Below are 27,808 nucleotides of genomic sequence, written 5' to 3' on the forward strand. Positions count from 1 at the left end.
CTGGGGCATCTAGAAAGGCCTCAGGTAGAAGGTGTCACTTGAGGTGGACATTAAAGGAATGTCAGGATTCTAGAGGCAGGGTGAAGAGCAAGAGCATTCCAGGTGTGAGGCACAGACATGGTAAATGGAATGTATGGGGAGCAGCAAACTTCCATCCGAGAATGAACTGGGGCAGAGAGAATGATCAAAGCAGGTCTGCTCCGCGGTAGGGCACTGTGATGCTCTTAGCAGCCCTGGTACATGGTAAGCAAAGGAGGCGGTGAGGATTTCTGCCCTGCAGGCTTTCAGGTGTTTGGAATTTCTCTGGCACATTACCTACGTTGTTTTACATCACTCTGATCTCTCTTCCCTTGACCAGACCTGGTTTGAATCTCACGTATACTATAAATCCGTCACAGTATTTCCCAGCTGGTGTGAAGGGTGCGGGTGCTGGGTAGGGAGCCCAGCTCCTAGGAGACAATCTTCAGAAATTCAAAGATCACATATTTAGAGCTAGAAAATTAGTGGTCAACAAATCCAACCTCATTTTACAGATGAAGAAACTGAGGCACAGAGTTAGCTTAAGTGACATGTCCAGAGTCGCACAGGTAGTAGGTGTCTGAGGCCAAACTTGAACCCAGGTCTTCCTGACTAAAATTCCACTGACTTATTCACTAGTACACCAGAGAAGGAACCGAGCAAGGCCAAAACTTGGAGACAAGCTCTTCTGAGACTGAGAGAGAGAGAGAGACAGAGACAGAGAGAGAAAGACAGAGGCAATGGGCAGAAGAATTTGTCTTCTTATCCTGTACTATTAAAAAGCCGAAAGAAAATGTCATCTGTTCCCAGCACCGTTTTTGTTACGGAATGCTGACTGAGAGCACACTTAGAAGGAAGCTAGAGATCAGTTTTATGTTACTAAGGAAAACAAAAAGCCTTCTTGTGATCTCAGCTGATTTCTTTTCATTTCTTTTATTGCTGTTCATTGATTTCAGTCATGTGCAACTCTTTGTGACCCCATTTGGGGTTTTCTTGGTAAAGATACTAGAATGGTTTGCCATTTCCTCCTCCGGCTCATTTAATAGATGAGGAGACTGAGGCAAACAAAGTTAAGTGATTTGCCCAGGGTCACACAACTAGTAAGGGTCTGAGGCCAAATTTGAACTCAGGTCTCCCTGACTCCAAGTCCAGCACTCTATCCACTGTGCTACCTAGCAGTTTCTTTGGTTACCCACAAATTAAAGGCTCCTAGACCTGAGAGTCTGGGCTCAGTTCTTAATTAAGAGTGGGTCCTTTGGCATCCCTGAATAACAATTAGCTAAAGCAGCCTTGCCTATCCTACAGACAAGGCCCAGTGGCCAGTTTGATCTCTGTAGTCATCTGTATACAGGCACGTGTACCTGCTGCCAGGTAGACAGGAGGCAAAGGACAAGAGACCCCCTTCCAAAAGTGGTACCAGGATCTTTTACAGGGGGCCGCTCACCTGCCTTCCACATCTCACCCAGTCACCAGCTCTTTGCTTTGACCGGATATGTGAGGCAGATTTCGTGGGACCCGATTGCCTCAGGATGATGCTGCAAGCTTGTACGCCGGACAGACCGTGCTGTCACTGGGAGGGGAGGCTGCCTAGAATTGGGGGCTCTCGGAGTGCCATTCTCATGCACTGGCATGAAGCTGTCTAGCAGAAAACAATATGACGGACAGCTGATGTATAGTAATGAGCGTGTTGTCGAGGCTAGGGAAGGAAGGAGAAAATTTCCATTTCTGAAACTTCATCCGCCCATCCAGACAACTGGCATCTTCGTCCAAGGGCTTTTGTTCCGCACACATAAACCACAAAATTGGGGTAGAATTAAGTGTCTCTGGGTCATCAGCTAGACTGGCTTTTAACTCTTTATCTGATTTTCAGGGTGTTTCAAACTGAGGGTGATGCTCTATTTGCATGAATTTTGTACCATGTGCACCCCAAGTCTCAGTCAGAGTAGCTGTAAGTCTTTAGACACACAGACAGGCTAAGGAAGAGAAACCTGAATCTAGACGATAAGACTCTCCAAGGCAAGTGGGGGCCATGTCAGGAGGCCAGTCAACAAGGATTTAATAAGCCCTACTATGTGCCAGGCACTACTAAGAGCTGGGGACCCAAATATGTCCTCGAGGGCAGCTGGCACATTGGGTTGCCCAAAGAAGCAAAGGATGGGTCCAGTTTCGATGGACTTGACCCTAGCTGTGGTGGGACCCCCAGAGTCTTTGGACACTGATGGCCCTCGGGGAACTGTGCTCCCAGAGGGCTTCTCATGAAGCCCTAACCCTCACCAGGGACTGGGAAAGGCAAGGAAAAGGCAAGAGTTAGGAGCCAGCCTCTGACCCAGGTGTCCTGGCTTAAGATGGGGACCTTTGGACTCAGGTGTATCAGCTTGTTTGAATCCTACTGTGTGCCTGACACCGTGCTAGGGTAAAAGTGCAAATCTGTTGTGTCTGACTCTTCATGACCCCATTTGGGGTTTTCTTGGCAAAGACACTGGAGTGGTTCGCCATTTCCTTCTCCAGCTTATTTGACAGATGAGGAAACTGAGGCAAACAAGATGAAGTAAGTTGCCCAAGGTCACACAGCTAGTCAGTATCTGAGGCTGGATTTGAATGCAGATCTTCCTGACTCCAGGCCCAACACTCTATCCACAGCAGCCTCTTTTATGATTGAGTAATTCTAATGGAGGAGACAATAAATATGCATTTGTATATGCATATGGAAGTATGCATATATGCAGCATAATTATAAAGCTTGGAAAGAGAGGCAGAGACAGAAGCGGTTATTTATGAGTTGGCTTGGGTGGGAGGGCCCCAACAGCTGATGCTGCTAAAGGTGGTGCCTGACCTGCTTCCTAAAGGGAAAGGGACCCTGAGGCAAAGGTGAGAAGGGAGTGCCGTCCAGGTACGGGGGCCAGAGTGGGTGAAAGCAAGAGGCTGAGTGATGTCTAAAGAAATTGAAAAGGTAGGTTGGTGCGGGGTCATATTGGGCTTTCAAGAGCGACAAGCCACGGGGCAGCTAGGTGGTGCAGCAATAGAGCACTGGCCCTGGAGTCAGGGGGACCTGAGTTCAAATTTGGCCTCAGACACTTGACACTTGCTAGCTGTGTGACCCTGGGTGAGTCACTTAACCCCAATTGCCTAAAAAAAATTTTTTTTAAATTAAACAAGATATAAAAAAGAAGAGTGCCAAGCCTGGAGTCAGGAAAGCTTGTCTTCTTGAGTTCCAACCTGGCCTCAGACACTTCCTAGCTGTGTGACCCTAGACAAGTCACTTCACCCTGTTTGCCTCAGTTTCCTCATCTGTAAAATGAACTTTCTAGGGGTCACTGTGGAGAACGTCAGTCTCCCAGTCTCTTGTTCTCAAGCTGGGCAGTCTTTGAAGTGAAAAAAAAGTGGAAAAACCAGACATTGTTTGAGTTTTGTCCTGCCACCTCTGGACGCACCGGGACATGTGTTGAGCGCCTAATAAATGCTGGTTGAATTGAATGAAATGGACAAGAGCCCCGCCCTTCCTAGACCCCACCCCCCACCTCTTTCCACAAGCATCCTCCTCATCCCTGTGACTGGGGAACTTTGACCGGGTTGTGGCAGCCCCCAGGGTTCAAGTCCCCGGCTCAAACCCCCTAGCTCAGACTGTCCATGGCCTTTCATGTCAAGCAATGTCCCCGTCCAGTCTGACCAAGCAGCTGTTGACATGGACTGTGCCAACTCAGCCCCCCTCATCTTCTTGGAGGTCACCAATGGTGGCCGGGAGCCCTCTCCTCTGGCGGAACCACACCCACTTCTTTCATCCCATCTTCCCTCCCACCGCTCCCTTTGACTCTGCCCTTGAAGTATGGTGGCCAACGTGAGAGGTCATGCCCAGTACACAGAGCAGCTACGCTCAGGCCCTTTCCTGTCCCCGACTCCTCTAAGCACATCTCAGGATCATTTTGTCTCTTCTGCCACTAGTTCTGATTTGTGGCTCTACTCAATTCGTGGTCACCCCCAGAGCATTCTCCTTTGGAGTGACTGCCTGGCCAGCCCTTCCTCATTTGTATTACAGTATGGGAGGTATGTTCCTAAAGAAAAGAGAGGGAATAGTAACCTCTGTACATTTATTCTGTCCTGCTGTTGAAGGTCCGTTTCTTCAGCTGGTATAGACTGGGCATCATAATTTTAAATTGATTCCTACCTTTCAGTGTTTAACACCCCCTCCCTCCCCACCCAGCTAAGTATGATCTGCATATCTGAGCACATTCCTCAGTGCATCATGGAGGGAATCCATTCAGATTTCTGAACTGAATTCTGGATAGATGAAATACATAACCTCACAGACAACAGAAGTAGAAGGAACCATCATAGATATGGAGCTAGAAGGGGCCTTGGAGAGTGTCAAATCTCCTTCCTCTTCCCATCTCACAGATGAGGCAGCTCAGGCCCAAAGAGGTTGCTCAGTCACAAACTTATAAGTGACTAGGGCAGGATTCAAGCTCAGGTCTTCGTGATGTCAATTCCAGCACCCTATCCACTATCTATGACACCTTACCCAACTCCTGACTGTAAGACAGGAGGAAATGAAGGCCAGAGAGGAAATTTCTGGGCAAGGTTATTTGTCCATTGTCACACATATAAATGCCAGGGCCCGAATTCAAACTGAGGACCTCTGGCTCTGTGTAAGACATCACACTGTCCCTGTTAAGTGCCTACTATGTGCCAGGCACTGGGTATAGCAAGGAAAAAAGAAACAGACCCCCCCCCCACACACACACACACACAGACACACACACGAAGCTTGCGTTGTCTGGAGAGAAAGGGGATCCACCTGGACAGATAAGTAAATACAAGATAGATACATGCAAATAAACAGAAAAGTAGCTTTGGGACAGAGGAGATATTGACCACTGGGGGAGCAGAAAGGATTTCTTGTAGGAGGTGGCATCACAAGTAAACATTCTGAAAGTGAGCTAAGGGCTAGTGGCACAGTGTATAGAGCGCCAGGTCTGGAGTCAGGAAAACTCATCTTCCTGAGTTCAGATCCAGCCTCAGGCACTTACTAGCTGTGTGACCTTGGGCAAGTCACTTCACCCTGTTTGCCTCAGTTTCCTCATCTGTCAAATGAGCTGGAGAAGGAAATGACCAACTACTCCAGTGTCTTTGCCAAGAAAACCCCAAATGGAGTCACGAAGAGTCATCGGATATGAGTGCAAAACAACCAAACAACAAAAAAGGGAGCTGGGAGGGCATTCCAGGCATGGGGAGCAAAGATACAGAGGCAGGGACAGTCTGACTGGAATGCACAGTACCTGGCACCTGGGAGTGAGGATGTAGTCAGTGTGTCTCCACTCTGCAAAGCTGAGTGAGATGACAGATTTATAACTAAAGGAAACCTCAGAGGTCTCATCATAGGATTGTAATTTTTAGAGTTGAAATGGACCTTAAAAGTTATCCAATCCAGAGGTGTCAGATAGACGGCCCCCAGCACTCAGAATGCACCAAACCAGATTAAAATGTAATTGGGAAATGTTTAACAAAATAAAGAAAAATGCAGTATTGCACAGATAATATTAATATGTGGTTTTCTAAGTCAATACAGCTTGCAGAGATCCTTATGTGCAGCTGACGCCACTGGTCTAGTCCAATCCTCTCATTTTATACCTGAGGAAACTGAGGCACAGAGCATGAAGATTTGCTCAAGGTCACACAGAACGACCGAGCTGGAACTCAAACCTGGCTTCTCTGACTCCAAGTCCAGGGCTCCTTCCTTTTCATCACAATACCTGCCTCTCAGGATTCTGGTGAGGGCCAGCACAGCTCTAACATCTCACAGAGGATGGCTGCCAGAAAACATACATAACTGGTTGTGGCGCTGGGTGATGGTCCCCGGGGCTGTTTGTGCCTTGTGTCCCCGCTCCTGACGCTTCAGACCAGAGGAACCTTCATCAGACTGGAAGCTCCTTGAAGGCAGAGAGAATGCTGTTGCTTTTCCTCTGTACCCTAGCACTCAGCGCCGTGCCTGGAACGCAGAGCGTTGAGTGCACATTTGATGGCCGATTGCTTGATTGGGACCTCGTGGATCCCAAACCCTTGGGATGTTGGTCCAGATGGCAGTGGCATAGAGAACATTTGGCTGTTCATTTGGGTAACTAAAGGGCTGCTGTGACACCCTGGAAGGAACAAAGGATTTTGCTGGGTTCAAATCCTACCCTCGGTGTTTACACAAGCTGTGTGGTCCTGGACAAGTCACAGCCTCTCTGAGATTGATTCCTCTTCTGGCAAATGAGGATGTTGGGAGAGACGACCTTAAAGGTCCCAGATTCTGATCCGGGGGACAGAAATGAAGCAGTGACTCTTACAAAGAGGCCACGCACCCAGGACATGTAGAGCAGATAGGACTGGGGGCCGAGGGGTAGAAGGTGGGGGGAGTGATGAGTTGGCAGCAGATTGACAGGCCTATCACTGCTGTGCTGAGGCAATGGTGAAAAATCATTTAAAATTCCCTGAGCGCTCCCTAGCTGAGAGGCATCCAGGTTCCTGTAGGAGCTGGGCACGTGACCAGAAATCCCGATGTGCCCGGGCTGTGAGGATTTCCATTTCAGCAGCTTCCAGCAAGGAAATGCATTTGCCTCTGTTTGTGCAGACTTTCCTTTTTCATCATGAACTCAATAATCATGAACAAACCCCCAAATTTCAATATACAAAGAAGCACAAAAAGAGGATTTTATATAAAACTGTGAACTGTTATATAATTGGGATTTTTTATATTAAATTTAACAAGGTAGTCACAAAAATGGCCTGTTTGTGTCTCCTTTGGATCTTGTTTTCCTTAGAATTTTTCATGCTTTACTGATGCTTCTTTCTTTCTCTCTTTGCCTTTTTTCCTTCCTTTCTTCCCTCCTTTTCTTTCTTCCTTCCTTTCCTGCTTTCCTTCCTTCCTTCCTTTCCTCCTTTTCTTTCTTTTCTTCCTTTCTTCCTTTCCTTCTTCCTTCCTTTCTTTCCTCCTTCCTTTCTTCATTTTTCCTTCCTTCCTTTCTTTTTTTCACCCTCTGACTCATACCACTCCAACTGGAAGACTTCAAGAGAAAGAATTCTCCCAAGGCCAGAGAAATCCCAGGATTGTCTGCAGTTTGGCCGCTTGGCCAGAAATTTCAGGGCCCTAACTCCCTATTGGTCTACTAATGTGTCAGTTGATTAGGCAATACATACATACTTCCATATATAAATATCTATGAAAACGTGTATATAGACAGGTCACTTTCTACTTTCATCAAAATACCCACCTCACAAGATTATTCTGAGGGTCTTCTGTGGTCAGCTGGGCTATAATTTCTATACAGCTTTTGTTGCCATAAAAAGATACAGAACTATTGTGCTAGGAAACATACACACCTGTCATGCTGTATATGTATGCATGCATGTACTAACTCTATATATAACATAGATACATATGTGTGTATATGTATCTATAGATAGGGAGGGAGGTAGATGGATTGTTATTGTTATTCAGCTGTGTCTGACTCTATGACCCCATGTGGAGTTTTCTTGCCATTTCCTCCCAGCTCATTTTGATAGATAAGGAAACTGAGGCAAACAGGGTGAAGTGACTTGCCCAGGGTCACACAGCTAGGAAGTGTCTGAGGGCAGATTTGAACTCAGGAAGATGAGTCTCCCCGACTCCAGGTCCTGCGCTCTATTTGCTGTACCACCTAGCTGCTGATGCATACGTACATACATACATACATACATACATACATACACACACACACACATTGCAAAAAATCTCAGGTCAGTGGCCTTCCCTGGGGGTCCGAAGGGCCACGCGTTGGAGCCCCTGGCACTAGCGAATGGTGGAGGGAACCCGTCCGGGATAAAACTTTTGCTCCGTGTGATACCCAAAGGTGGCTCGATCCAGGCTTGGCTCCCTCTCATTTTATCGTTCCTTTTTAAAAACAAATGAATTTTCGGTTTTCATTGTAAACTCATCTGCCTTTCATTGTCGGAGCGCTCTGGCAATGTCTGTGGGCACAGCTCCCATGCCACTTCCTCTTCCAGACGTTTCCTGATGCCTCCATTTCCCACCGTGCTCTTCCTCCTGGTGTTCGTGGGCATTGTACCTCTCGCCTTGGTATTCTGTGAGCCCCTCTGGGGAAAGACTGCCCTGGTAGGGTCTCTGTGTCCCCCACCGCCTCTCTCAGTGCCTGGCACATCATAGGGACTTAGACGGTGGGTTTAGACCTGACGATGACATCAGAGGTTGGCTATTCCAACCCTGTGGGGACGGGGGTGGGGGAACTGAGACCCAGAGAAAGAAAGTGACTTAGACTCAGTCTAGACCAAAGATCCAGAATCACAAGAGACTTCAGAGGCCGTCTCGTCCGTCCCCCCTCATTTTACAAGTGCGGAAACCGAGGCTCAGGGAAGGGAAGCAACTTGGCCAAGGACGCACAGGTAGCAAGTGACAAAGCTGGGGTTCAAACCTGGGTCCTCTGGCTCTGATATTCTTTCCGAGACCTAACACCGCACGGATCGGAGTTGAATTGGACAACACTTTCTCGGCACGTGAAGACACCAGATTTTGAACCAGAAACCATGGCGGCTCTGCGGTTTCCTCGCCGTTCTGCTCTAGACAAGCCCCTCCCTCTCCCTGGACCTCGGTTCTCTCCTCTGTAGAATGAGGACGCTGAAATGGATGCTCGCTAAGGTTTCTTTCAGCTCAAGGCTGACACCTGGGTCAAGGGTTGGCCCGTTGGCATCTCTGCCAACAGATGGCTGGCTTGTCCCGCGCTCTGACAGGCATCTCCTACGTGGAGTGACGGCTTCCCGTCCTTGGCCGTCTGACTGGCTGGCAGTTCAAGGTCAGTCCCCGCTCCGAGCACAGTCTCCAGCAAGACAAGGAGCATCTGCCTGGGATCCGCTCCCTGGCTCTGGGAAGAAGCAAAGCCAAGGAGAAGGGAGGCGTGGCCACTGGGCCAAAGTCTAGTTGGGAGGCTGAGTCAGGGACTCATAGAATGCCAGACCTGGAAAGCACCTGAGCCAACCTCTCTTAACAGAGGAAAAGCTGAGGCCCGATGAAGCACCTACTACGAGCCGGGCTCTGTGTTATGCACGGGAGATCGAAAGACAAAAATGAAAACAGTCCCTACCCTCACGGAGCTCACAGTCTGCTGGGGAGATGTGACTTGCCCAACCAAGGTCACAGCACAGTACCTGGCACAGAGTTGGTGCTTAATTAATGCTTGTTTCCTTCCTTTCTTTGGGCTTGTCATGGCAGCCTGGAAGCTTCCTGCCTTGTTTTAGTCTTTAGTTTTCTTTCCTGTTTAGTTATACAGCATAGTTGTTTTTAACCACATAGTGAAAAAAGCTCTTTACAGATATCTTTGACCAGGGAGACTGGGGTGGGCCAAACCCCCAACCAACCTCCTTGCCTAGATGGACAGTGCAGTACCCACCTGGGCTGACCCACCAAACCAAATGAAAAATCCCTCCTCCAGCATTCCCTCCAGCTAACTACCCAGGCCCCTAAATAGCCCAGCCCCTTGTTGAGAGTTTAGAGGGGTGGAGCCCCTGGCCTTCAAGCCCTCCAAGCAACTTTCCGGAGGAATGCTTTAACAGGTGGCTAGGATGAAGAACCTCTGGTCATTTCTGAAGTCGCAGCACCCTCTGGTGGTCCTACAATTTATCGGCCTCATGCTACAAGGGAAGACGCAGATGAAATTTAAATTGGGAGCCTGGATTTTTAACCAGAAACCTAGGCTTTGAATCCTTTGGAGATGGGAGGCATTTGGCCAGCTTGGTGATTCCTAGTCTTGGTATGGTGATTCTGCAAGGCAACTGTTCATCTTTATTCACCTTAGTAGAAAGAGAAAGGTGTGTATTTATGGCTAACAGTGAATGTTTGTGTGCATGGTGGATTGTAGCTCCAGCCTTCAAGTCAGGAAGACCTGGGCAGGGGGGCAGATAGCCAAGCCCAGGAGCCCAATTCTTGCCTCTGGTATACGTACTGTGATCTAGGAAACTCTTAACCTGGGATCCATGGAAGGGGTCTGTAGCTAGGTTTCAGGGGGTTCATGTACTTGGATGGGGAAAAAAAAATTATCCTTATTTTATTGACCTCTACCTGAAATTTGGTATTTCCTCCAATTACTTTAAAACATTATTCTGAAAAGGCTTCACCAAACTGCCAACGGCGTCCATGCCACACATAGAAAAGGGGGTTTTGTGCTCTAACATCATAAGTTGCGAAGAAAGGTGCATTGGTGTTGATCAATTTAAGCACCTACTGTGTGCCAGGTACCTTTTCATTGAATGAAACAATCCCTGCTCACAAAGAGCTTCCATACCAACAGAAGACACACATGAGCACTTAGAGAATTTATGTTTATAAATTTAAAATTTCTATTTAGAGGGATAATTAATACAAATAAATGCAAAGTAATGAAATACAAGCTAGTTAGAGGGAGGGACAATCAGGAAAGGCTTTGTGCAGAAGGTGGTATCTGAGCTGAGGCTGAGGAAGGAAGAGAGAGGGAACTTCCAGGGGGAATCAGGAGGGTAATCTCGATGTGAGGGGCAGTGAGGGTTCAGAGAAGGGGCATAGAGTTTCAAGTGAGAAGAACAGAGAGGCCAATTTGGCTGGATCCATAAGTGCTGGAGGGGAAGTAAAGTACAACAAGTCTGGAGAGAGGTTGGGGACCGGTTAAGAAGAGGTTTAAAAGCAGAATGAGCCTATGTTTGGTTGTCTAGAGACTATCAGGAGTTTATTGAGTAGGAGACTAAAATGATCGGATCTAAGAAAAATCTCATTGTGGCAGCCCAGTGAAGGGTGGACTGAATTGGGGAGAGACTTGTGGCTGGGAGACCATTGAAGAGGCCATTGTAGTCATCTAAGTGAGAAGTGTTGAGGTCCTGAACTATGTGAGGAGTGAGAAGGGTCTGAAATGGGAGACGTTGTAGAAAAAGAAGCAGCAAGATATGGCAACTTATTGGATTTGTAGGTGAGAGGAGTTGAGGATACTGGGAGAATGGTGGTACCTTTGACAGAAAGATGGGAGTTTGGAAGAGGGCTGGGTTTGGGGACAAAGATAATGTGTTCAGCTTTCACCCTTTTAAGTTGGAGGTGTCTCAGAGACATCCAGCAGGAAATGTTCAATTGGAAATTGGTAACATGGGACTGAAATTCAGGAGAAAAACTGGGGCTAGGTATATAGAGCCGGGTGTCGTCAACATGGCGGTGACCATCAGCCTGTGGGATCTGATGAGATCGCCAAGAGACATAATATAGAGAAAGAAAACCAGGGGACCTAGAATGGAGCCTTGGGGAACCTCCAAAATAAGAGGGCATCGACTCAATGATGAACCAGCAGAGGAGTGGTCAGAGAGGGAGGAGGAAAACTAGGAAAGAGTAATGTCATGAAAACCCAGAGAGGAGAAGTCCAATGCAGCAGAGGGGTTGAGAGAGATGAGTACTTAAGGGGGAAAAAAATCAGATTTGGCAACTAAGGGCATTGGTAGAGGATGTTTGCTCATCTGGAAGCTTTCCCTATACCAATCAGTTTAGGAACTCAGTCCCTGTCTACAGATGCTGTACTTTAATCAGTGTAGGGAACTTCCAGTCTGGAAACCACCCCCTTACCAATGTAGATTGGGATGGGCTTTACACCTGAGCCTTAGAGTTCCCTAAGGCACTGAAAAGTTGAGCAACTAGCCTACCTTCGCCTCTCTCCCTCCTTGACATCCGACGGACCCAGAGCCTGGTCCCAAGGCTCCTACCAAGCCTCCTCTCTCCAAGGTTTTCCTGATCCACCATCCTAGCCCCCTGGACTGTTACACTGGATTTCCCAGCTTCCCCCCTTATCGGTCCATCCTCCACACAGCTGCCAAAGGGATTTTCCTAAATCATCCAGATTTTGTAGTGACCACACCACTACTTCCCTGCTCAAGAGGCTACAGTGGGTCCCTGATAGCCCCAGGATCAAATACAGACTCCCGTGGCTTTGAAGCCTTTCCCAAACTGGCTCCAGCCTACCTCCCCAGCCTATAGCCTTTACTCTGTAGTCCGTCCAGACTGGCTCTCTTGCCCTTTCTCCAGCTCCTCTGTGCTTTGGCACAGGCTGTCCCCATATACCTAGAGCATTGACCCTTCCCCCCTCTCCCTCTTAGAACGTTTCCCTCAGTGCTCAGCTCTGGCCCTTCCTCCGAGATCAGGCCTTGCCCAGCGCTCTCCTCCACCGGCTGCCAGTAGCTCCATTCACACCCAAGTGACCTCAGATTGTTTTTTCATACATTCTATATCTGCTTGTGTGTGCGCATGTTCTCTCCTGAGAGATTGTAAGCTCCTTGAGGGCAGGAACAGGTTCATTTTGGGGGGGTTTTTTGTGCCCAGCATCTAGCACACAGTGCCGGACATATAGTGACTGTTTAATAAATACTCGTTCATTGCTTGAAATCGGTTCTGTTGTATTTTAGAAGGAATTGAGGTGGGTGGGAGGGATCTCATATCATCGCACTGGTTAAAAAACTTTTAGTTGTACCTATACAAACAAATAAATAAATAGATGAATGGTTAAATAAATAAATTGATAAATAAATAAATGAATGAGGGGATTAATTCATTAATTAAAAGGCAAACTCCTTTGCCTGGCATGCACCACCTGGCTCTCAGCTGCTTTAATCCCCTCAAACCAACTGTACCCCTCACTGGCCTCAGTCCCATCCTGCATATTCCTACCACTGAACCTCGGTTCACGCCATACTTTAACCAAGTATCATTTTCTCGTCTCACCCCCACCTCTGCCTAGTAACATCCTACCCAGCCTGCAAGGCCCAGCTCAAGGGCTGCCTCCTGCGTGAAGCCTTCCCTGATTTCCTCACCCTCTTCTCCCTCTCAAAGTTCATCCATTGATCCCAGGGACCATGAGTTGGAAGGAACCTTAGAGATGGCTTAATTCCAAACCACCACCACCACCCCCATTTCTGTCTGCAGCTCATTTGACAGATGGGGAAACTGAGGCAAACAGGGTTAAGTGACTTGCCCAGGGTCACACAGCTAAAATATTAGCCAACTACCAGCCTTAAGGGGACGTAGTCTGTGCCACTTCATACATAAGATGTGATGGTGATGCTGTGATCTATAAAATGAGGGGTTGGATAGAGTGACATCCGAGATTCCTTCCAACTCTGTACCCCTGAATCTGTTTGGAAACAGAGGGTCTGAGATCTCATCTCAGTCCTGGGATTCTCTTATGTTTGCATCGTTGTGATGCCTGGAAAGCCCAGAAGAATGAAGCCGGGTTGATAAAGTGCCCGGGTGCAGATGCGGATATATGGAGGGGATCGGCCAGTGTGTCCTTCACATCCCGACGGGTGGGCAGCTGGCTCCCGACGAGTCCAGTCCCAGTTGTGAGCGAGCCTTTGCTGGGGAGGCTGGGGGAGCCCCCGGGCTTCTAGCCTTCCTCAGAGAAGGGCAAGGGAGAGCATGGGGGAAGGCGGAGCCGTGCCGGCCTCTAGCAGCCACGCTGACCGGCGCTTCGGGGCTTTGTGTCTGCAGGCCGCTGCGCTGAACTCCAGGTCCAGTTCTCCGAGGCTGTGTCCGCCGTGGCCGAGCAGAAGCAGCTGATCACCAGGCTGGAGCAGGACCTCAGCACCATTCAGTCCATCCGGCGCCCAGATGCCGAGGTCATCTTCCCTGCTTGTGGTTTGGGCTTTGAGGGTGTCCTGCTCCCCCACAGGGGCCTCTGGGCCCCGCTCTCCTCCAGTCCAGCTCTCTGGTAACCAGCATTCCCTACACCTCCTCTCTGACCACAGCGCTCCCCTGCTCAGTAAACGTCGGTGGCTCCCAGTTCCTCCGTTAAGGTGGCCCCAACCTATCTTTCTAACCTCATGCTGCACAGTCAGGATTAGCACAGGATGCTTCCCTGCCCTCAGGGAGCTTTCCTTCTACAGGCAAATTCTAAGAGAGCTCCCCCTACAGGTGGGTTCCAATCTCCACTCCTCCAAGTATTTACGGGGCACCTAGGATATGTTCAGCCCAGTCTGGTCACCCCACAGCTGCTCACAAATTTTGTTTTCCTTTGGTCCTCAGGGTGCATCCGAGCACCATCTGGAGAAGATTCCTGAGCCCATCAAGGAAGCCACAGCCCTCTTCTATGGTAAGACCTCAAATGTTGAACGGGGCTGTCTCTCCTGAAATGACAGGGAAAGGAAAGGACGGCAGTGGTTGTGGGCAGAGGTTCTCGACTTCCCTGGGGCCCAGACAGTCAACCAACATTTATTAAGCGCCTTCTGTGTGCCAGGCACTGTGTAAAACCAAAGATTCTTCCCTCAAGAAATTTACATTATATTTATCAGCAAGTATTAATTAAGGACCTACTGTGTGCTGGGGACTGAGAAGAGACAAGCACAGGATGAAATAGGCTCTGTCCTCAAGGAGATTCTATTTCTATGAATCAATCAATAACCCATTATTGAACACCTACTATGTGCCAGGCACTGGGAATTCCAAGACAAAGCTTGAAACAGATCCAACCCTCAAGGAACTTACTTATTAAGACAAATAACTTGAATACATTTCTGTATGTAGGAAATATAAATAAGATTAACACATAGTAGTTCAAAGGGTGGCCCCACCAGAAGCCTTGGCGACACCAACCCTAGTCAATGAGAGGGGTGGAGGGAGGATGAAGGATTGGTGATCTGAACACTTAGTGGGTCTTCAAGGAGAAAGCCAGCTTGGACTACCTTCCGCTAAAGAACTAGCTTGGTGACCTCTCCCATGTAAGGAAGGTTTGGTATTTCTCAGATAGGATACAAATTCCCAAGGAAACACCATCCAGGTTTGTGTGCTGGTAAATATTTAACAAGCAACTCTAGCAATATATATGTGTGTGTGTATATATATATATATATATATATATATATATACACACACAGAGACAATGTACCTTCAAGTTTAATATGCATTATTAATACTCTCTCCATCATTCTTAAAATTCTAGACAATCAACAAAACAATAAGTCAAGCCCTGAATTGTAGCATTTGCTGATTTCCAAGGTGTAAACACTCACACTGAGCATTTAACCATCACCTCTTGCAAGCTGGTATAAGCTGGCTCCAGCACAACCCTGCCTCCCACCCTTTGTATCCCTGATAAGTGGGAAATGCTGTTATTTCAGAATGTGTCAGAATTAGGTGACTCTGATTGCTTTCAATATCTGTCCACTGCCCTGGTCACGCCACGTCTGGGGTACTCTGTTCAGTTCTGGGCACCAAGATTTGGGAAGGACATTGATACATGGAAGAGTATCAGAGGAGGACAGCCAGAATGGTGAAGGGCCTTGAGTCCAAGCAGCCAACGGACGATTGAGAACCTGGATTCTTATCCTGGAGAAGAGAAGACTTGGAGGGGAGGGGGCGGTCGTGATGACTGCCTCCAAGATGGGCAGGGCGGCCACTGGAGAAGGAACCAGACTTGCTCTGCTTGGCCCCAGAGGGAAGAACCAGGAGCAAAACGTGGAAGGCCTCAGGTGGGGAAAAGGTCCCCAGAGTGAAGGAGGCGGTCATCTGTCATGGCGCCTCCCAGGGCCCTCATGGGAAGACGAGGGTCCTGCCTCCGCCTCCCAAGGCCCACCAACCTGCATAGTCATTTCCAGTCTTTCCCAAAGAGAACTGCACAGCCTTGCCCATCAGACAACTGGCACTGAGCGTTCCTGAGAATGGGCATCTCCTGTGGGGCCAGCCAGGCAAGTGGTGTGGATGACTGGTCCTTGGTCATGGATGCAGTCAATGTCTGTCGAGGCTCTAGCCTTACGTGGAGGACCCAGGCGGCTACCTACATACAGCCAAGAAGTGCCCTTGCCCAGTGCGCAAGTCTTAAGCTCCAGAGAAGCACCATCTTCTCTTTATCCTCCTAGGAAGGAAGGCAAATCAGCAAGCATTTATTAAACTCCTACTGTGTGCCAGGCACTGTGCCAAGTGCTGGGGCTCAAAGAAATCAAATAGTCCCTTCTCTCGAGCTGACAATTGAATGGAAGGGATAGCATACGACTATGTCCAAAGAAGCTGTATGAGGGATCAATTGGAAATAATCAGCAGAGAAGGCACCAGCATTGGGAAAGGCTTCCTGTATAAGGTGGGATGGTGGCTGAGACCTGAAGGAGGCCAGGGGCACGTGGAGGGGCCAGCGTCGCTGGGCTGTGGAGTACGCCCCCCAAGATTGTTCCCCCCACCGCGCATGACCCCTGGATGAGAAGGACACAGGTTTGGGAGATCCCAGGTGTAGACCAGGGAAGGGCATTCTCTCCATTTCACAGATGAGGAAACTGAGGCCCAGGGTAAAGTGAATCTCCCAAGACGTCCCAGGTAGCAAGTGGCAGGCTTAAGCCCAGGTGCTCTGAGTCTGAGGGCATATTGACTGGGCTACACAGGGGAGCCAGGAGATGTTTCCTGGCGGCGAGACCCAAGTTCGGCCTTCATGAGAGAAAAGAAGGAATTCCGTGAGCTCCAATCTCAGCCCGGCCACTTTCTCCCCTGTATGACCCTGGTCAAGTCCCCTTGCCTCAGTCCCCCCACCTATAAAACGAAGGAGTTGGGTCTGCGGTCCTGACGTGTCTGGACAAAGGGCCTTTTGCTTTGAAAGGAGCTCACTCCAGTGAAGAACACTCAGGGCACCTGGGTTCAAATCCTAGCTCTGTCCGTGTGATCTTGGCCTCTCTGGGCCTCAGTTCCTTATCTGTCAAGTGGGTATAATGCCGCCTTTGGTCCGAATCTCGGGAACTTTGAGGATCCGAGGAGAGGTTGCTGTAGGGATGCCCAGGGCATGGTGGGGCCAGCCGCATGCTGAGACCCTTTCCAATTCCGAAGGTCAGTAAGTCCCTGTTAAAGACTCCTTGTGGGCTGATACTGTGGGCAGGCATTTAGCCCATCTCTCCACGCTGGGGCAGAAGGGGCCTCAGAGGTCAGCTGGTCTGGCCTCCCCGTCACAGATCCCCAGGCAGGGAAGGTGCTTTCCATGGAGATAAACGGAAGCTCCCCTGGTGTTGCGCAAAGTGAAGCTGGCACCAAGCCCATGAGGAGCTGCCCACGGAAGACGCTTAAGAGGCACTTGTTGAGGCCGACGGGCCTCGGTGGCATTCTGCCCCTGCCTCCGAGACCCCTGGCCTCCTCTCCCTCCTCTCCCTCCCTCCCTTCACCCCAGCTTCCCTGGAGCCTCTTACCATGAGCGTTGCTTCCTAGGGTACACCCCGACTCCCAGTGCTGGGCTCCCGGAAGGCCAGGTGGACTCCCTGCTGTCCATCATCTCCAGCCAGAGGGAGCGCTTCCGGGTGAGGAACCAGGAGCTGGAAGCGGTAAGTAAAGCAGTCAGTGACCAAGAGCAGGTGGTCAAGAGGGGCTCAGGCCTGGGTCCTCCCGAGCCCCCAGTGTGGTCCTTGGGGATATCTCCCAACAGTCCAGCGTGGCTCTTCGTGGGGGCATCATCAGCTGATTTCAGGAATCTATTCCTGAATATTAGAGGTCCCATGGCAGAACCACGAGTGGAAGACCAGCCTCGGAATTATGAAGGGAGTTCAAATCTCACCTCTGACACTTACTAACTGTGTGACCTTGAGCAAGTCCCTCACTTCTCGGTGGCCCAGGCAACCTCCCCCCCCCCCCAGACTCTTGAAGTACAGAGAAGGTGGCTACATCCTTGAGAAGAGGGAGTTTCCTCACCCAGAATTTCTCTGTCTTGGTGAAATCACAGCCCCAGTACCTGGCCCGGCTGTCAAATTAGGAAGAGCAAAGGGGCTTGTCTAAGCTTGTTTCAGGTAGACAGGATGGCATCCTCTGCTGATTCTTTTTTTGTTAAGCAAAGTCATTCAATAGTCAATCAGTCAGTAAGCATTTATTAAGAACCTACTACATGCTGGTACTCTGCTAAGTGCTGGGGATACAAAGAGGCAAAAGACAGTCCCTGCCCTCAAGGAGTTCCCAGTCTAATGGGGTGAAGCCACACTCGTATATTCCACCTGCAGACCAGCTTAACAGTGTCTCCTTCTCTCCACTCCCCACCCAGGAGAGCCGCCTGACCCAGCACACCATCCAGGCCCTGCAGAGCGAGCTGGACAACCTTCGAGCCGACAACATCAAACTGTATGAGAAAATCAAGTTCCTCCAGAGCTACCCCAGCCACGTGAGTGCCCGCCCTGGCCCCTGCCTGCCCGCCCCTGGCCACTGCAAACCAGCCCCTGCCTGCCCGCCCCTGGCCCCTGCAAACCAGCCCCTGCCTGCCCGCCCCTGGCCACTGCAGAACAGGCGCCACCAGGGAGCCGAGGAGGGCAGAGGGGAGGGACCTGAGAGGTCGACCATCCCGGGTCATCTAGAGACCCACCTGCTCAGTCATCAGAGGACCCACCAGGGCACCAGGCCAAGCTTGTCTGCCCTCCTGCCTCTGCTCACAATTTGGGCCACCCCTCCTCTAACCACTGAGGTTCTTAACCCAGGGTCCTTTTAAAAATGTTCTGATGATAACGGATCTCCCTTGTGACCCTGTGCATTTTGCTTCACGCCCTTACAAGCATGATTTTGACAAGAGGCCCCCAGGATTCACCAGCCTGCTGGCAGAGGGGTCCAAGGCACAAAAGGGGTTCAGAACCTGGGAGCTTCAGTGAGGCCCTTATAGACAAGAACTGGGGGGAGTGCAGATTGCCAGGGTCATTCAGTTAATCCTTTGGCATCAGCTGGCTCTACCCAAGCACAGAAAATAGAGAATTCTCCCCTTTCTGAAAAACAGAAAACCTCCCCAGCCTTAGGAATGCATTTGAGAGCCATTTACTGATGAGATTCAGCATGGCACAGTGGACTCTGATGGGCAGAAGACCTGGGTTCAAATCCTGGCTCTGGCTCATTCTAGGGAGCCACTTAACCTTTCTCAAGTCAATTCAAGCCAACAAGCATTTATTAAGCTCTTTCTGTGTGCCAGGCACCATGCTAAGCTCTGAGAATACAAATGTAAGCAGAAAGAAGAACAGGCCCTGTCCTCAAGGAGCTTACGTTCTAATGAAGGGAGACAACACATAAAACGAAAGTGGAAAGGCCAGGGGAGGGGGAATCCATTCGGCAGCCATGGTAGAGAGTCAGGTGAGCAACCTGGAAAGGAATAAAGACCCGGCGTCCTCCTGAAAATTGAGGAACGGCCAATGTGAGAGAGGCCAAAGGGGCCGAGTGGAATTCCAGGCTGAAGAGCTTTCTTTGGCACCTTTCTTGGTCTTAGTATTCCCATCCGTAAAATGGGGTCATGTATTGAAATGTTCTTGTTTCTCAAGTTAATAATGAGAGGGAAGAAAAATTAATAAAATGAAGACGTTTGACTGGGTCAGAGGCTTTGTCAAACTCAAACCACGAATTAAAGTTAACTTTGAGGTGTTTTTATTTATTTTGTTAAACACGTCCCAGTTTTACATTGCAGCCTGTGAGTTGGACCTCCTCCGCAGTCCCTTGCAGCTCTGAGTGTGTAGTTCTACAACTGGCCGGCAGAGGGCGCTGCCTCCTTCCCAACATCAGCACCATCAATCCCTCCTCCTTAGAGAGGATGCTGGTGGGAATAGAGGTGGGAGAAGATGGGGGAGCTCAGATCATGGTTTGGGGCGACAGAGGAAAGAACCGACCTGGGCCTCCCAGAGCAGAGGAGCAGGGAAGCGCACAGCCAAGAGCTGGGCTGTTTCTGCACAAAGCTGCTTCCCATCAGAGCGCAGTAACAGCCCCTGTCCCCTCTCCCCTACCAGCACCAGCTTCAGCCAGCCAGAGACGGAACAGAGCAAAGCAGGCAAAGGACAAGGCCCCTCCAGTCTTGTCACTGGACCGTGTGGCCCAGTGACTTTGGAGTCAAATCCTGCTTCTGTCACTGACTTCCTGTCTGACCTTGGCAAATTGCTCTGGGCCTCATCTGTAAAATGAGGAGGTGGACTGGATGGCCTTCCAGCTCTATGTCTGGGAGCCCTCTGGCGGAGGCTCAAGTCCCCCGTCTGAAGCTTGGTGCCTTTAGGAGCTAGGGCGCCTGCCTTGCAAGGTCAGAGTGAGGGTCAGATGAGAGAATCACTGTATAAAGCACTTTGAAGTCTAAAGGGATAGCTAAATGCCGGTGGCTGTTACTGTTTTTATGCTCAGGTTCCCCCGGGTAGGACCATAGGGTCATAAATCTCAAGCTGGAAGGGACCTCTAAGGCCCCAGTTTTACAGATGGGGAAACCAAGGCCCCAACAGTCCCCCACCATCACACAGGTAACAAGTGGTAGATGCAGGGGACAGCCCCAGGCCCTCTGAGTCCACCCACATCGTCTTTTCCCTCAGCTCCTGGGAGATACTGTCTCTGTGAGTCACTAAATCATCTCGAAGGGGCATGCAGGGCCCTGCTGGGAATGCTGTGTGCTCTACAGGCCTGTACGCTCACAGAGCCAACTGGATGGGCCCCCACACACAGGAGCGACATTCACTGCCAAGGCAGCAAACTGCATTCCCAGCCCAGCCTCCTTCTTGTCCCTGTACCCCCTGAAGTCAATTCCAGCTGCACGGCCTGAGTGCTCAGAGAATGCAAAGTCTCTTCTGAAGCAGAATTAGGGGAGGAAATCCAGGAGAATCACAACCTGGGCTGGTGGGCTACAGACCAAGGCCTCACTGGAAGCAATCCCTGGGACGTTGGTCATTGTTTTTAACCTGTGGATTCTAAATTATGATCACAGAGTTAGAGCTGGGAGGGCACCTCTGAGGTCCCCATTTTACAGATGAGAAAATTGAGTCCTAGGGAAGTTAAAGGATGTGCCCAAGGCCCATTGGTGATGTGTCAGAGGTAGGATTTGAACCCAGATCCCCAACCTCCAAATTTATTAGTCTTTCCTCCTGAATGCTGGATGACCAGCATTCAGACCAGCAGCAGGTGTGCCCTTGGAGTGCCCATACCAGGGGTCTCCAAGCTGACGGTCTGTCTTGTTGTCCCACAGGGAAGCAGCAGTGATGACACAGAGCTCCGCTACTCGTCCCAGTATGAAGAACGCCTAGACCCGTTCTCCTCCTTCAGCAAGAGGGTATGTAAGCCAGTCTCGCCTCTCCTCTGTCCAGTTTGGGGTGGGTAGAGGTGGGTGGCAGTAGCACCTTCTGTTGTCTCCCCTCCGGGGGTGCCCCGCTGCCCACGGTCAAGCATCTGATAAAGTGAAAAGAAGTAAGGACAGGAGAGCCTGTAAAGTCTCTGTCTAAGAATCCACTAAAGTCCATCAGGCAGTCATTATTAAGCACCTACTGGATGCTGCTGGGTACTGTGCTAGCCACTAGGGAAAGAAAACTGCCCCCACTCGCAAAGAGCTTACCATCTAACGGAAGAGACAACATGAAAACAAGTGCATGCAAACAAGATTCATATGGAAAGAACTGGTGATGATTAAAGAAGGGGGAGCTGGGAAAGGCTCCCTGGAAAAGGTGGGATTGTACCTGGAAGGAAGGAAGCCAGGGAGCTTAGGTGATATAGTTCTATCAATATGCATTTATTAAAAAAAAATAGCATTTGTTAAACACAAGGAAAGAAGGAAGGAAGAAGGAGAGAAAGAAAGAGAGCAAGGAAAGAAGGAAGGAGGGAAGGAAAGAAGGAGGAAGAAAAAAGAGTCTTATATTAGGGGGAAGGGAGCAACATGTACATATATAAATACATACAACATACAAATAAAGGGGATTGGTTTGGGGAGGGGACTGAGAAGGACATTACCTGAGCTCAGATGTCCCCCCAGCTGCAGAATTCTTATTCTCACACAAACTGCCCCGGGGCCTAGTCAATATGGCCACTGGGCTAAAGTTTGAGAAATCTGGCTTTTCTAACCCCACCTCAGCCCATGTGTGAGCCCAGACAACGCCCTTATCCTCGGCTCTGGAGAGAATGTTCTCCCCTTTCTGGGGAGGTGCTGCCCTCTCAGATCTGCCCCAGATTTCCATCCTGTGGCCCCTCTTTCCCAGGTTGTTGCTCGGCTTGCATGAGATAATATATGAAAGCTCTTTGCAAACCATAGAGAGGATATTAAATAGCAGTCTGAGCCTGATGAATGAGAGGAGGTAGAGCTTTGGGATCTTGGGGGGCTTCCCGTAGCCCCCCTCCCAGCTCAGGTCAGCTCCCACAATCCCCAGTACAAAGGGTGTGCCTCCTGCCACCTTCCCTGGTGAAAGCATCTCAGTGAGCAGAGGGGGGCTCACGGGCCTCATAGCACCCCCCATGTGCCACCAATGGTGATGGACCTGTGTGACACCACCTGGGGCACAGCACAAGCCCAGGACCCTGGAAGGCAGAGCTGGAAGGAACCTTGGAGGTCAGTTAGGCCAACCCCTTCGTTTTACAGATAAGGAAACTGAGGCTCAGAGAACGAAGGGCCTTGCCCAGGATCACACAGCCAGTAAAAGTCAGAGGCAGGATTTGAATTCAGGTCTCTAGACACAATGCCTCATTGTATCTCCCTGGCTCCTCAGGAGAAAGTCACAGGAGTATCCAAAAAGATATGTCTCCGCTTCCATTGAAAGAAGTTTTTTGATTCTTGCTAAATTGAAATGTCCAAAGAATCAAGATGCCTTTGCGGCAGGAGAAGCTGAACAGCTGAGGCCTCCTGGGTCTGGAGAGACGAGAGCTCAGAGGAGCTCAGAGTGCACTACCGAAGGGCCGGGGACTTTGTGCGAGCTCTTGGACACGAGAACCAGGGTTTTGGAAAAGCAGCGCCTTAGAATGGGAAAGGGGCCCCTAGGTGGCGCCATAGTGCACAGATCACCAGGCCTAGACTCGGGAATCATCATCCTGAGTTCCAATGTGGCCTCAGGTGCTTCCTAGCTGTGTGACCCTGGGCAAGTGCCTGTTTGCCTCAGTTTCCTCATCTGTAAAACGAGCTGGAGAAGGAAATGGCAAACCGCTCCAGCGTCTCTTCTGAGAAAACCCCAAATGGGAACGTAAGAGTCGCACACAACTGAAAATGACTGAACAGCGACAAGAATAGAAAAAGCAACAGATTTAGACTCAGAGAGCGTAGGTTCAAGCCTCCTGCTAACTCGGTGACTTGGGCAAGGCTTTTCCAGGCCTCCGTTTCCCCACCTGTAACCTGAGGTTGCTGGACCATAGGCCTTCGGAGGTCCCTTCAGCTCTCCAGCCAGGATCTTCAGGCCTCCCCCGCCCCAGGGTCGAAAATGAGCCGGTGGGCTCAGTGGCCCCTGAGGTCCCGTCCGTCTGGGCCTCTGCCTCTGCCTCCGTCCCCCCTGGCTCTGACCAGCGGAGCCCTCGCCCTCGGCAGAGAATGACCACCAGGCGTTTCCTCAGGCGTTGTTGTGTGTTTGACTTTCAGGAGCGACAGAGGAAGTACCTGAGTCTCAGCCCCTGGGACAAGGCCACCCTCAGCATGGTGAGTCTTCCGCCTGCAAAGCCTCCTCCTCCTGGCAGGCTTCCGGCTTCCAGCTCCCCGCCCGAGCAACCGAGTGCCCAAAGTCCATCCGCCTGCAGCAGCCCCGGTGCTGAGTGTCCCTCAGCAGCCGGGGTCAGGCCTGGCTTAGAGAGGGCCAGAAAGGGTCCCGTCATTCAGTCCTCAAAAGATGACTCTGCCGGCCTGCTGACGGAGGTGGAGGAGGGGGAACCGAGATTGGAAAAAGCAGCAACCTGACAGGTCTTTATTGAGCAGCCAGGAGCCGCTAGGCCGTGCAGTGGGTAGGCCTCCGGGCCTGGAGTTGGGAAAACCTGAGTTCAAGTCAGGCCTCAGACCCTTGGTCACTGTTGGACCTTGGGCAAGTCACTTAACTTCCGGCTGCCTCAGTTTCCTCAACTGTAAGATGGGAATCATAACCTCCCTGAGTTGATGTGAGAATCAAATGAGATAATATTTGCAAAGCACTTAGTATAGTGCCTGGTGCATAGTAGGTGCTATATAAATGTTAACTGTTGTCATTATTATTACCTAGTCTTGTGTCCTAACACAAGCTAGGGGAAAGGGGAGCATACAAAATAGATGAAAAGCATCATCTTTGTCCTCAAAGAACTTCCATCTTAACTGGGATGAAATTTGGAGGAGCGCAAAATTGATGGTTGTTGTGGGTAGATGATGGACAGCCTTGAATGCCAGACTAAGGAGTCTGGATGTGATCCAAATGGTTCTGATCCACCTCCTCTTTGGAGGAGAAGAGAGCAAAGGCCTCAGGTATGAAAGGAGGAGGTGACAGGTGGTTAGGACACTGAACTTGGCGTCAAGAAAATCTGGGTTCAAATCTTACCTCAGACACTCACCAGCTTAGTGACCTTAGACAATTCATTTCACCTCTCTGTGCCTCAGTTGGACTCAATGACATTCCAAGGTCTTCCAGCTCTAAGTCTATACTCCCATGCGTGCATGGATGGACAGACAGACAGACAGACGGGTGGGTGGATGGATGGATGGATGGATGGATAGAAAAAAGCAGGAGGGCCATTCCAGAGTCCTTTTCTAAGCCCTGCCCCGGTGGTGGGAGCTGCTTGAGGACAGGGAGGGCCTCTGGCTTCTTTTTGTATTCTCTGCTCTTGGCACAGTGCCTGGCACATAGGAGGCACTTAATAAAAGCATATGGACAGACCGAGTTGGCATGCCATTCCCCAGGCCGTGGGCTCTGCCGACGAGGAGTCCTGCATCAAGCCTTGCCATTTTCCAAGAGGGCAGCAGCCTAGCTCTGGCCAAGGACATTTCCTTCCCTCACAAGTTTCCCTTGAGTCGCTGTGACGGGCAGTGTCCAGAGAAGGGCTCCTTCCCTTGATGGCTAAGGTTTTCCGCTGCTCTGGGGCCATTGTCTATGACCCCCAGCCCCCAGGGCAGATGAAAGAGAACACACCCTAAAGTTTGGTGATTTCTCTCGGCTCCCCAGAGGGCCGGCCTGACCAGCTGCCTTCCTTCCTTCTCACTCCCCCCCTTTTTCTTTTCTGGGAGCTTCCTGTGCTTCAGTGATTAGGAAAACACTTAATTGGATTCTCGAGGGTCCCTGGTGACGAGGCTGAGGATGGGCAGCCCAACGCCTGTTCCTGGTACAGCGGGCTCAGTCCCCCCCCACAGGGTGGTTCAGGCTTCCCAGAAGGAGATAGGGCTTTCCTATTCCTGCTCCCATAGCCACGTGCCCCTGACCCGAAGCTCGCTGGGGTTTCCTGCTGGTCCGGTCTGTGTCCACAGCCTGTGCCTCCTTCCACAGTAAGATTCCGCCCTCTGCAAGGGTATGGTGTAGGCTCAGAACTGAGTCTAAACATCCTGGCCCTGCGGCCAGTGGGACTTCCTTGTACACAAAACCCCAGCTTTGGGGAGTTCACAGGGTCCTAGAATCACAGCCCTGCATCTGGAAGGCACCTCAGAGACCAGGGAGTCCCATACCCTCGTTTGGCCAGTAAGGAAACCGAGGCCCGCAGAGGTCAAGGCCCATAGATTTAGAGCTAGAAGGGACCTGAGAAGACGCTCAAGTCTACCCCCTGCCTCATTTTGAAGATGTAGAAACTGTGACACAAAGATGGGGCGGTGAGTTCCCCAGGGTCACGTGGTTAGTAAATGTCTGAGGCAGGATTAGAACCCATGTCCAGTGCCCTAACCACTTCTCTACCATAAAGCCCGACTCAGGCGTTTCTGGAAGTGAAGAGGATTATGAAGGGAGCTGGTGAGGTGTCACAAGACCCGAGTAAACTCCATTCAATTCCACAAATACTTACTAAGTGGTTACTATGTGCTAGTCACTGGGGGTATAAAGACAACCCCCCTCCCAAAAAGTCCCGAACCTCAAAGAGCTTCCATTCTTTTTTTTTTAGGGGAGGGGTTATAATATTGCCCAGGTAAATAAATGAAAACTGTTTTGAGTAGGAAGACTGCAATAATAACTTAGTAAACCAGGAAAGGGGACCCCTGAGCAGAGCCCTGAAGAAAGCTCGGGACCTGAAGCAGTCGCAGTGAGGAGGGAGGGCATTCCAGGGCTGGCAGACAGCAGCAGACCAGCTGGGCTGGACCAGAAAATTCAAGAAGGGGAGTCATGAGCCGTGAGCCTGGTTAGGAGCCAGACTGGGAGAAGCTTTAAAAGACAGGCTAAGGAGTTGTATTTTATGCTGGAGCCTGTAGGGGTAAACTGAGGCAGACTGCAGGAAGAATATATCTTCTGTGAAAAAGAGCTAGAAAGAAGCTGATGGAGTTGGAAAGGGATTGGGGTGGGGTGCTGTTAAGAGGGCTGGACAATCACAAAATGAGTAGCACGGCTAAGGAAAGTGGGATGCCTCTACCCCCCCAACAAACACACTGCCCTCGCTCTGTTACTCTAAGCAAGTCCCTGGTGTCTTCCCTGCGGCCACCATTTTCCCATGCCTGTGGGGTGGCGGGCAGAAGACCCGAATTCAAATCTCAGTTCTGCCACTGGCTGGCCGTGTGATCTTAGGTACGTGGCTTCAGCTCCCTGGGCCTTATTTTCTCCTCTGCAGAGAGGAAGAGCTGGGAGAGCTCACCTCCCTGGTGCCCTCATTCCACACTGGATGATTCTCTGGCTGGCACACTTGTCAGAGGGGTCTTTCCCTCTGCTGCCAGGAAATGCTGGGGCGTTAGGCTTCTTGGGCACCGAGAGAATCTCCAAGAACTTCACAAATGTCAGTGCAAATGTTGAAAACGTGATTGTTGGCTGGTTTATTTAAACTCTCCCTAAAATGGCGAGTTTAGGTCTAAACTAAGGTGCCAAATTTAGCCAGTGTAGACAGTTTGTTTATCGTAGCATTAAGGGACCATGATTAACCAAGTTTATACACAGGCAGTCTCCTCTGGGGCACTTTGCTTGTGAGGGGGAGGGGTCCTGTCACCCTGAGGTTAATTTGTGGTAATTAGCCCTTTAATGAGCTGGCGGCAGAAAAAAGAACCACCACCTCCCTGCTCCCCACCCCTAGACTTTTGCCTCTCAGGTCCTTGTCAACAAAGCCTGCCTCTTGACCCGAGCCATGTTGGCCTGTGGATGGCTGGGACTGGCCCCTGCCTAGGAAAGGAAGTTACAGGAGCCTCAGATGGTGTCCAGGCCCACAAACAACCAACGTCCCTTACCTCCCACCATAATTGCCTAGTGTTTCAAATGTGGCAGGGTGACCTCTGCCCTCTAGAGGGGACTTTACAGACCAGCTAATCTAAGTCCATTCCTTTTTATTTAATTTTTAAACATTTTTTACAAGCATTTATTTTTTCCCTCCAATTTCCACGATTGAAAAGTTTTAAAAAGGAGAAAACCCTCATAACAAATATATATGTGTATGTATCATATTTTGCACGTATGTATTATATATATATATGTATATATAGTATATATAATATATATATATAAACACACACGTCTTCCAAGTAAACAAATTCCCAAGTGGGTCATGTCCAGCATTGTATATCAGTCTAATTCTCAGTTCATCAGCTGTCTGGCAGGATGTGGGTGATCTGCTTCATCTTTGCTCCTTTGGAATTCTGGTTTGTCATTACCCCAAGCAGCGAGCAGTGTTCTGAAGTCTTTGAAGTTTCTCTTTCTTTATAATGCCGCCATTGTTGTATAAATTGCCCTCCTAAGTATGCTCACCTCACTCTGTATCAGTCTGACCTGCTTATTTTACACAGGGTGATCCTACGGGCCAGGGCTGAGGAAGTGGCCCACCAAGGCCACACAGGTACTAAGTGTCAGAGGCAGAGTTTAAACCCAGGCTCATCAGCTCCCAATCCATCCTGCCAGTCTCAGGAAGGAGATAGTGATGAGATATCACAGACTATACGGAGAGGAGGGAGAGGGCTGCGTGTTTGCCTGGCTCCTGTCTGAGTAGCCTCCTACCATCAGGGCAGGAAGA

At 50.1% G+C, this 27,808-nt stretch overlaps 1 protein-coding gene across 2 annotated transcripts in view; it reads left to right on the top strand.

Annotated features, from left to right (window-relative positions):
* CUX1 (cut like homeobox 1) overlaps positions 1-27,808 on the top strand; it is a 467,724-nt gene that overhangs the window by 430,739 nt on the left and 9,177 nt on the right. For both annotated transcript variants that reach the window (XM_027861845.1, XM_027861844.1), the window contains exons 15-20: positions 13,532-13,659; positions 14,066-14,132; positions 17,216-17,328; positions 18,036-18,152; positions 20,955-21,038; positions 23,316-23,372. In XM_027861845.1, coding sequence (XP_027717646.1) covers positions 13,532-13,659; positions 14,066-14,132; positions 17,216-17,328; positions 18,036-18,152; positions 20,955-21,038; positions 23,316-23,372 — 566 coding nt within the window. The remainder of the gene's footprint in view (positions 1-13,531; positions 13,660-14,065; positions 14,133-17,215; positions 17,329-18,035; positions 18,153-20,954; positions 21,039-23,315; positions 23,373-27,808) is intronic.

This window comes from Vombatus ursinus, unplaced genomic scaffold (assembly GCF_900497805.2).
Source record: "Vombatus ursinus unplaced genomic scaffold, bare-nosed wombat genome assembly UNPS02014768.1, whole genome shotgun sequence".
In the NCBI taxonomy this organism is placed as follows: Eukaryota; Metazoa; Chordata; class Mammalia; order Diprotodontia; family Vombatidae; genus Vombatus; species Vombatus ursinus.